The sequence below is a fragment of the Dromiciops gliroides genome, chromosome 3 (genome assembly GCF_019393635.1).
Source record: "Dromiciops gliroides isolate mDroGli1 chromosome 3, mDroGli1.pri, whole genome shotgun sequence".
In the NCBI taxonomy this organism is placed as follows: domain Eukaryota; kingdom Metazoa; phylum Chordata; class Mammalia; order Microbiotheria; family Microbiotheriidae; genus Dromiciops; species Dromiciops gliroides.
The window spans coordinates 650,344,879-650,354,826 of record NC_057863.1 but is presented as its reverse complement, the minus strand read 5'-3'; the positions used below and the strand labels follow the sequence as shown (position 1 = coordinate 650,354,826).

At 56.3% G+C, this 9,948-nt stretch overlaps 1 protein-coding gene across 5 annotated transcripts; it reads left to right on the top strand.

Moving 5' to 3' along the window:
* The first annotated feature begins 4,712 nt into the window (after positions 1-4,712).
* On the top strand, positions 4,713-9,948 carry IRGQ (immunity related GTPase Q). 5 transcript variants are annotated; one of them, XM_043993139.1, is made up of 3 exons: positions 4,713-4,809; positions 5,970-6,513; positions 6,878-9,948. In XM_043993139.1, the coding sequence occupies exons 2-3, from the start codon at positions 5,978-5,980 to the stop codon at positions 8,166-8,168; spliced, it is 1,827 nt and encodes a 608-aa protein (XP_043849074.1). In that variant the 5' UTR covers positions 4,713-4,809; positions 5,970-5,977; the 3' UTR covers positions 8,169-9,948. The 5 variants fall into 5 exon arrangements, with proteins under 5 accessions (XP_043849074.1, XP_043849071.1, XP_043849072.1 ...); XM_043993136.1 differs by lacking the exon at positions 4,713-4,809 and adding an exon at positions 4,816-5,019 and having other exon boundaries at positions 6,878-9,615; XM_043993137.1 differs by lacking the exon at positions 4,713-4,809 and adding an exon at positions 4,816-5,008 and having other exon boundaries at positions 6,878-9,614.

Below are 9,948 nucleotides of genomic sequence, written 5' to 3'. Positions count from 1 at the left end.
GGGACAGAGGACAGTGAGGAGTAGCAAGGTCAACAGGATCTCACAGGTGATGAGCCTCCTGGGACCTAGGGGAGAAGTCAGAGAGAAAAGAAATCTCAACTGCTTGTCTTTTTGTATTCCCAGCCCTTAGCCCGGGGCCTGGACCACAGTAAGTGCCTCATAAGTGCTAGGCAGCCATCCATCCAGGTATCTGTCCATCTGTCCATCTATCACAGAATCCATCATCTATGATGTCCGTCGTAGTGTGGTGTTGTCTCAGTCACATCTGACTCCCTGTGGCCCCATTTGGGGTTTTCTTGGCAGAGGTCCAGCAGTGGTTTGCCATCTCCTTCTCCAGGTCATTTTACAGACAAGGAGACTGAAGTAAACGGAAGTCACACAAATGACTTGCCCAGGGTCACACAGCTAGGAATCGTGTGCGGCCAGATCTGAACTTACAAAGGTGAGTCTTCCTGACTCCAGGCCCAGCACTTTTCCCACTGTGCCACCTAGGTGTCCAATATCAATCACATGTCTGTTAGCTACCCACCCATCCATATGGGGTGTTCAGGAGGACCAGCCCCTCTGGTGTAAAGGCTTCTCTACACCTTTTCAGGGCTGCTCATCCACCTTTGGGGACCACCTGTCACCTAGCTCTCACCTGTGGCTCTGAGAACCTGTAGCAGGTGCCATGGCCACCCCCTGGTAAAACCGTCTCAGCAGATGGGCTAAACCAGGTTGAGGGTAACCCATTGGTGAGTTAGGGGGGTGTCTACCCCAAGCACATGAGTGCTTCCCCCAGCAGAATGGGCGGGTGAGAATGGTTTGTTCCAGTGGCACTAAAGCAGGCACTGGGGAGTCAGACGTGGCAGAGGGCATCGACAGGCATCCTGACTTTTCTCCTGCCACAGGACTTCCAGGACTCCGGAAGGCCAACAACTTTGTGCATCTCTGCCTCACTTAAGTCCAGTTCACTCAAGTCAAGATATGAGCTTCAGTATCACTGGTGTTCTTCAAAAGGGAAGTACAAGTAACATCTATCCACCCATCTTTGTATGTGCCTGTATCCATCCCTCATTTATCCATCATCCATCCCTCCTTCTAGCTCTTTCTCTCCGTCCACAGTATCTCAGACCCTGAAGAAGGTATCCAGTGAACAGGGATCCCCTCCACGCCATTCCCAACGAGTGGACATCTAGCTTCGCCTTGAAGGCCCTCAGTCCCAAATATTAATGACATCTCCCTTCTCTATAAGACATAGAAGGTTTACAAAGCATTTCCATCACAATGATGCAAAGTCAAGTCATCATGCATTGCCTGCTGTGTACCCAGGCTGTTCCAAGCCCTGGAGATGCAAAGTAGGCAAGCCATCATTTTTGAAGGGGCCATAGAGGGCCCTACAGTTGAACCCAGTTATTTTACTGAAGGGCAGCTGGGGGCACAGTGGATAGAGTGCCAGGCCTGGAGTCAGGAAGATTTGAATTCAAATCCTGCCTCAGACACTGACTAACTATGTGGCCCTGGGCAAGTCACTTCACCCTGTTTGCCCCAGTTTCCTCATCTGTAAAATGAGCTGAAGAAGGAAATGGCAAAGCCATTGCCAAGAAAACCCCAGACGGGACATGACTGGAAAATCATAACAATATAATTTTTTTAACAATATAATTTTACAGAAGGGGAAGCTGATCTTGAGAAAGCAGAAAGGACTTTCTCAGTCAATTGACAAATATTTACTAAGAGCCTACTGGGTGCCCGGCACCGGGATGCAAGTACAAAGGATGAAACAATCCCTATTCATGGGGAGCCTGCCAACTAATGGAGAAGCACCACATACACATAAAAACGGAGTGTAAATAGAAAGGGAATAAATACAGATAACTACAAAACAGTTCAGTCCAGGGAATCTGGGTGCTCAGAACGGGCCTGAGCTGGGAGGCTGGCAGAGGAAGGCCACTGGCCAGGAGCAGCACAACCGGGCTTAATTCTGGGACGTTTCCTTTTGTCCCCAGTGCTGACTCGGCATTCTCTCCATCCTTACCTTTCAGCAGGCATGCCTAATGCAGTGCTCTATCAGAATTGTTATACATCATACCAGTTCTGCCTAAGCGCGGCTGACAAAAAGCTCAGGATCTGGGCTGGTGGTCAGAGCAGATTGGCAGGCCTCCCTGCAGAGTTGGGGTTGGCTGAATGCCCAGAGGTTCCCCCTACTCTGGGCAGGGGTAATTACAGCCAGGGGCCGAGACCGTGCTGACTGGCAGCCAGGCCCCATGAGGAAGCAGATGGATGGACGCAGGTGAAGGGGGCCTTCCTCATGCCCCAACAGCCACTCTGGGCACTCAGTTCTGGGCTCCCACTTCCTATAATGATCTTGAAACTTGGCAGGACAAAGATAATGAACCTGGTGGGGGGAGGGGGGGGGAAATCAGTGTTGGGGGGAGGGGACTGAAGGAGGGCCTAGAGGCCTGTTCAGGGAAGGGGTCTACAGGAGGGTTGGGGAGCTTAAGAGATACAACACACCCCCTCATTTTACAGATGGAGACCCTGAGGTTCAGAGGAGGCCCAGAGGCTGCTCCAAGTTCATCTTCAGAGATGCTGGGTCCTCAAGCCCTCCCCCACTCACTGCCCGTGTGATCTGCCACTTCAGCGCTGAGCCTGTTGTCCCACCTGTGAAAGGGAACTCATAACTTGGTCTGTCAAACTCAATGCGTTGTTCAGAGTCAAGCACTTCATACACTTTAAACTTCACAGACTGTTCAAGTTTCGGCCAATAACAGAGAAATGTATGGCTATAAATGGGCCGCTAGGTGGCGCCACAGTGCACGGAATACCAGCCTCGAGTCCCACGGACTAGCCTTCAAATCCAGCCTCAGACATTAACTAGCTGGGTGACCCTGGGCAAGTCACTTCACCCCGTCTGCCTCAGTTTCCTCATCTGTAAATGAGCTGGAGAGAGAAATGGCAAACCAGTATCTCTTCCAGGAAAACCCCAAATGGGGTCACAAAGAGTCAGACCCCCAAAACTGATATAAATATAATCTAACTCTCCACGTCAACCTGTAACTCCCTTCACCTTCTGAGAGCCAGGAAGGACAAGGCTGGTTATGGGGGACAGAACGAGAACAAACAGGATCATCCAATGGCTGGACAGATGTAAAGGAATTTATTTAATGAGATGTTCTGTGCCAAGCACCATGCTGAGGGCTGGGTCCCAAGGACCCTCCCGAAGCTGGAGCCTGGAGAGGCAACACCCCAGGTCACCCACAAGAATAGGAACCAGGCTCTCTCTTGACTCCCAGTCCATTTGTTGTTGTTGTTGTTGTTTGGAGTGGGGAGTAATTTCCTTCCAAGAATATTCAGTGAGTCTTTCCCACGTCCAGCAGTGGTGACAAACTAGGAAATAGAGGGGGCAGCATTTGGACTTAGAAAACCACAAAGCAACCTTATCTATGTTGTGGAGTATTTTTCTTTAGCAGGGCTGGCTTTGAGTTTGACACCTTTGATAGGGAGCTCAGAGCTAATAGCAAATAGGCCTTGGATATATCTGAGATACTAGACGGTCAAAGCTGCCTCTGAAGGCAAGTGGCTGTGAGACCCTGGGCGAGTCACTTTGCCTCTGGACAGGAGCCTCCCCCTCCTCATCTGTAAAATAGAGATGATGACACGCTCCTCCACACGGGGGTGTTTCCGGGGTAAATATGAACGCTGTTTTGTAAGCCTTGGAGTGTTAGGGAGTGTCAGCATCACCCACAGTGCTACAAGTCTTGGTGCAGCTGGGAGCCATTACAGTTAAGTGTGTAGCTGGGGAGGGAGTGGTGGGGGATGGACAGACACACGTGCAAACATGTATGCACGCACTTGCGTGTGCACTGGCCAAGGGAGGAAAAGCCAGATGTTAGTTGGTTACAGGTAACTACCAGGATGGAAACCCCGTCCCCCACCCCCGGCAAAGAGCAGCACCTTGTCGTCCTAGGGGGTTGTTTGGGGCGCACTGAGGCCAAGGGGCCAGCCGGCCAGAGTCCGCACTAGGTCCCGCCCCCCACCCCGAGCCCCGTGTTCAGTGGTGGGGGGTCCAGCGGGTCCTGGGGGGACACCTGCCGTGAGGAAGGTGCAGGTGATGAAGATGATGACGGCGGTGGCAGCTGCCGCTGCTCAGACCCCTCCGTTAAAGGAGGTCGGACCCCAGGCTCACGGGGGAGGGGGGAAGAGGGCGGGGCCTCTGGCAGGCCAGGGGGGACCACACACACACACACACACACACACACACACACACACACACACACGCCTCTGGCCGCCATCTCATCCAACCCCCACACTTTACAGAGGGGGAAACAGGCTGGGGGCAGGCAGATCACAGAGAGGGGCACTTAAGACCCCGGGGAGGGGCCGTAGCTTTGCTCCCGCTCTGACCTTTGGCACTGACCTTTGTTCGACTTTACAGTCTCTGACCCGGTCCACGCCGACCCTTCATCCCACAGCCTCCTGACCCTGATCAGTTCACCTAAAGATCCCCGCGCCAAATGACCTTTGACTTCCACTAGGACTTTATTCTTGACTTCGACCCCGTGTGACTGTCACCTTTGATCCCACGATGACATCACTTGTTTTTAACCCCACGTGGTTACATCACCCCCACCAATCCCCAGGGGTTCCGCCCCCCCAGCGCGCTCCAGACGCCGCAAGAGCCCCCTCCCCTTCCGCCAGATGGGGCGGGAGCTGAGGGGGCGGGTCGAGTCTCTGCGCACGCGCCAAGACTGAGCCGCCTTTGTTTCGGGCGCTCGTCATCTGACGCGTTCGTCGCTAGTACCTTTCTGGAGAGTCTCCCCCCCACAGGTGACGTCATTACCATGATCGAATAGTCGTGACGTCATTTGATTGGGTTACTTCTCTCCCTCCTTGCACCGCCCTGCGCAAGGGGCGGGATCTCGGGGAGCGAACCACCCCCGGGACTGCGCCGGTCTCGGGCTGTTTATCTGCTGCGAGTCTTGGGGCCTGGGGTCCGGACAAAGGCGTGGCTAGCGCGGGACCCGAGGTCATTGCCAGGTGGGGGGAGGGAATGGAGCAGGGCGCTGCCGGGTGGGAGGGGGAGTAGAGGGACAGGATGCCTGGGAATCCTGCCAGGTGTGGGGGTGGGGGTTGGAGGTGTCCAAGACTCCTGGGTCATTGTTGGGTGTGGGGAGGAGGACAGGACCTCTGGGACATTGCCAGATGTAGGCGGTGTGGGAGACAGGACGCCTGGCACCCTGCCGCGTGGGGGAAGGGGGGACAGGATGCCTGAATTTCTGCCAGCACGCCCAGTTGCAGAGGATGGGGACCCTAAGGCCGGTGTCCCTAGGAAAGAAGAGGATGGGGGAGGGGTGTTGACCTTGGGGCCGAAGGGTTCGGGTGGCTGAGAGAGAGCTCAGTGCCTGACATCAGAACGCATCAGAGCTGGGAATGTGCCTGTGGGTGGCCAGGGGAAGAAGGGAGCCTCATTGGCCCGGGTCCTGAATAGGGAGAGGGCGTCGAGATTCTGGGCTCCGGTGGGATGATTGAGGACTGGAGGTCGGGAAGCCTGGGACCAGAGGTGGTGAGGACTGTGAGCAGGGCTCTCGGCTTTTATATGCTGAGTCCTTGGGAGGAATGAAAGGAGGGGTCGGGCAGCCGTGCTGGGAGTTGTCTCCGGGGTGTCTGGGGAGGGGGAGGGGAGGTGCACAAAGGAGAAGATGCTGAGGTCCTAAAGGAAAGGGGGGTTTTGGGGGGGGGGGCACCTGGATCCTGAGTGTTGGCATCTCTAGTCACCCGGGCTGAACGCAGAAGGGGAAGAAATTGGAAGACTGAAGATTTGAGTAGCAAATCTCAAGGAATTCGGAATTCCAGATGCCACAATGCCCGGAAGATAGATAGAGGGATTTGCCTGGGTTCTGGAGTGCTAGAGGAAGCCTCGGGATGGAGGTAAGAAACCTGGGTCCTGTTCATCCGGTGACCCCTTCCCCTCCTCTCTCCACCCGCAGCCTCAGCTATGCCTCCCCCTCGGGGTGACGTGACCGCCTTATTCCTGGGTCCCCCAGGTTCGGGAAAGTCAGAGCTCATCGCTGCGCTCCGGGAGGCTCCAGAAGCCTGGCATGAAGACTCCCAAGTCCCTGCCCTCTACCCTGCGAGACCTGGTCTCTTTCTGGGAGAGCTGAGCTGCCCTCCGGCAGCTCCCGAGGCCTGGGCAGCCGAGGCTGATGTGCTTGTGCTGGTCTGGGGGCCCCAGGACCGGGATGGAGTCGAGGAAGGGTGTCTGCCCCAAGGGCTGGGGGCCGCTGGGCGGGCAGCCCTGGCCCGTGGGGCCCCCTTGCTGGCTGTGTGGAGCCGGGGTCCCAAGAATGGGAGCACCGGGAGCCCGGGGCAGCCTGAAGACCTGGAGCAGGAAAGGAAGAAGGCTGCAGACCAACTGGCCGCTGCAGGGCTGGGGGCGGCACCCCTTTATGTCCTTAGTCGGCCTGGACCCCAAGGAGCTGAACTGACCAGACTTCGAGAGGCGCTACATGACCAGGGGGCGGCACTGGAGAGGTAAGTGAAAGGCCTGAGCCCCGTCCCGCACCTTCTGCCCAAGCGACCGGTCAAGGCTGGGCTCCAGGCCCCTCACCAAATTGTCTGCTCCTCCCATCTTCCAAAGCCATCTGACTGTCGAATATTTCGGGGTTGGGGAGGACTGCGGAATTGTAAGGATGGAGGACCGAAGGGGGGAGATAAGCCCTAGAAAGGAGAGTTGGTGACCCGGCCAGGGTCAGGGAGCAGGTTATGGGAACCCCAAAGCACCCTAAAATTCCTTCCCAAGCTTCCCACAACGGCCTTGTCCTCGAAGGCTCAGGCCATTCCTTGTCCCCTGCTGCCCCGCCCTGACCCCCAGTCTTTCCATGCCCTCCACTTGCAGGCTGCTGCCTCCTGCCCAGGAAGGCTTCGAGGTCGTGGGAGGGGCCGAGCTAGAAGCTGTGCGGGAAGCCTTCGAGGCGGGCGGCCTGGAGGCCGCGATGACCTGGCTGCGCTCGGGCCTCGAGCGTCTGGGCAGCGCCCGAGTGGACTTGGGTGTGGCCGGTCCCGAAGCCCCCACTGTCATAGGCTCCCTTCTCGGACAGGACCCTGAACCCACCCCCTCTTCCCCCGGGCCAGCCCCCTATCCTGCTCCCGAGAGGCCCAATGTGGTCCTTTGGGCACTGCTCGAGGACGCCGACCCCGCCCCCAGCGCTGACCCCGGGCCTGCTCACTACGATGCTCTGGTCCTGGTAGTTCCAGGCCCCCCGACGCCGGCCGATGTAGCCCGCGGGAGGGCTCTGGTGGGCCCTGTCACGCCCCTCTTCTTCGTAAGGACTGACGGTGAAGGTGAAGACCCTGAACCAGAAGAGGATGAAGAGAAATCTGGCAGCGGGGATGGGATGGACAAGGAAAAAGGTAGCGAGGACAGGAAAGAATGTGGTGGCGAGAAGAATTCGGGCAGCGGGAGTACAGCGCGAGATGGAGCCCAGAAATCTGGCGGTGCATCTGGGGAGCACGAGATGAAATCGGACGGTGGGGATGGGGAGGAGGAAGGCTGGGAGGTGCTGGGCGCAGAGGAGGCGGAGGATGCACCGCCGCCGGTCTTCCCCCTGCGTCCAGGGGGGCTGCCGGGTCTAGCGGCCGCGCTGCGACGAGCCCTGGCCCCAGCCCAGGGGACAGCTCTGCTGCTGGCGCTGCCCCCCGCGTCTGCGCCGGCAGCGCGCGCCAAGGCGGACGCGCTGCGGGCTGGAGCGTGGCGCGCGGCGCTGCTGGCCAGTGTGGCCGCGGCTGCGTCCCCGGCCCCGGGACTGGGACACGCGTGCGACGTGGCGCTGCTGCGGGGTCAGCTGGCTGGCTACCGGCGTGCGCTGGGGCTTGAGGCAGCCGCCGTGGCCCGGCGAGAGCTCGCCCTGGGGCTTGAGCCTGGGACCTTGGTGAAGCGCGAGCACTCGCGACTGGCACTAAATGGAGCGGCCCGTGGAGAGGTGGAGGCACGCTTGCGGGGCTGGGCCGGCGAAGGGACCGCAGGCGGCGCGGCCTTGGGCGCGCTCTCCTTCCTGTGGCCTGCGGGCGGCGCGGCGGCGACGGGGGGCCTCGGGTACCGCGCGGCCCACGGCGTGCTCCTGGCGGCTCTCGAAGAGCTGCAGGCCGATGCTGAGGCCGTGCTGGGCCCGGGCCCCGACGCTGAATAAAAACTGCACGTCTTTGCTGTGCCCGTGTCGCTGTCCGCTGGGAAGCCTGGGGTGGATGCTGGTCGAGGACGGCGCCTGGATGCCTCAGGAACTAGGAGGAGTCGATCCCCAGAGCGGACGGGGCATTGGCTGGGCGATCGGGCTGCCTGGGTCGTTGTAGGGGGAGGGAGTTCAGAATGCCGGCCTTCACACAAGATCAGGATGCAAGATGGGGCTGAGGGAATGATGCTGCCGGGGTCATGGGATAGGGATGCCCATAGGATGGGGACACCCAGCTGGAGCAGAGCCCAAGAGATGATAATGAGCTAGAAACGGAAGAATCCAGCCTGCTTGGGATACTCTCATCTTTGGCCTTCTCTTGCCTTCTTTTTCTTTTTCTTTTTTCTTGGGTCTCCTTTGTGGCGTAGTGGGAGTACAGTGGATGGAGAGGAGCTTTGGGTCAGTAGTTGCCTTTATGTATTTATCCAGTTTCATCCCGCCTGCTCCTGCCCTGTGTGGAGTTGGGGGGAGGGGGATACTATTGGTGTGACTGTTAAACATCCTAGATGTTGGCGACCTTGGCAAAACTCCTGGCCCACACCTGAAACCCTCTGCCTCTGCCAGGCCTCCGAAAATATGTCTGGCCGCCAGGGGATCACTAGATTTGAGCTTTTAAAATCAGAACCTCAGTCTGAAAGAACCTGAGATCTCTGGTCCGAATGGTACCAGAACGGGAATCCTTTCCACAACACATTTGAAGAATAGCCCATCCACCCTTTCCCTGGGAGAGCACCATTGATGGGGAGAGCATATTACCTACCATGACAATCCATTATACTCTTGAAGAGCAGGGGGTCTTGGCCAAGAATTATTTGGGTTTTTAATAAATATTTTGATAAGATTTCAGAAGAATGTGTTTTCTTGATAATCCTGTGTGTGTGTGTTTAAAGACGTGCTGAGAACAGATTGTAAGAATGCAGATCTGTTTTGCCCTGACCAAGACAATTGTAGGATAACAGACCTTCCAAGACAAAGACAGCCAGTGCCCAGCCAGCTGGTTATGTATGTGTAGATGTATTAGGGTTTATTGGGCTCGTTGAGGGAGTTTACTCAGAAGTCTAGTCTTTGGTGGCAGGGGAATAGTGACAGATCTCTGGGCCACCCTTAGACCAGGTCAGATATTATATAATAGAAACGAGAGCTAGAAGAGGTATAGTGCCAGGGCTCGTAACCAAGCTCTCTCGGGGGCCAGTGCAAGCTTCTTTTGCTGTTTTACATGAACTGTGGACCTCTACATAGGTCACCTCACTTTCTGTCTCCTACCATGCACAAATTTCACCAGACTGCCAAAGAGCTCAAGATCAAGAAAACCTTCTTCAAAGGTTAGGAAGTTTCGCCTTACTTTCCCTTGTTGTTGTTCTGCCTGCTGTGGCCATTCTAAACAAATCTAAAATTCTTCCCTTAGGGACTGATGAAGACAGTGATTGGGACCTTCCTAAGGCTTCTCTTTTTCAGGATAAACAGCTCCAGGTCTTTCAGCAAGTCATCATTTAGTACGATCTTCAGGACTGTCACTACCTTGCTTTCTCTCTACCAGACATTATTATGGTTATCATTGTCTTTCCTAAAAGTGGGGGGGGGGGCAGAACTGAATGTGATATACGAGACACCCTGGGACCATCACTTGTCCTTTCCTGAACATGATGCCTTCCTTTTCATGTGAACTCTAGTTGAGGCACCCCAACTTGTACTTGTATCCTTGATTTTTTGAACCTTAAGTATAAGACTTGATACTTGGCCT

Bases quoted from the DNA above. Each gene is read 5' to 3' on its own strand.
- IRGQ (XM_043993139.1), top strand. From the start codon at position 5,978: ATGCCTCCCCCTCGGGGTGACGTGACCGCCTTATTCCTGGGTCCCCCA. The intron at 6,514-6,877 runs GTAAGTGAAAGG...CTCCACTTGCAG, and splicing joins CAGGGGGCGGCACTGGAGAG to GCTGCTGCCTCCTGCCCAGG.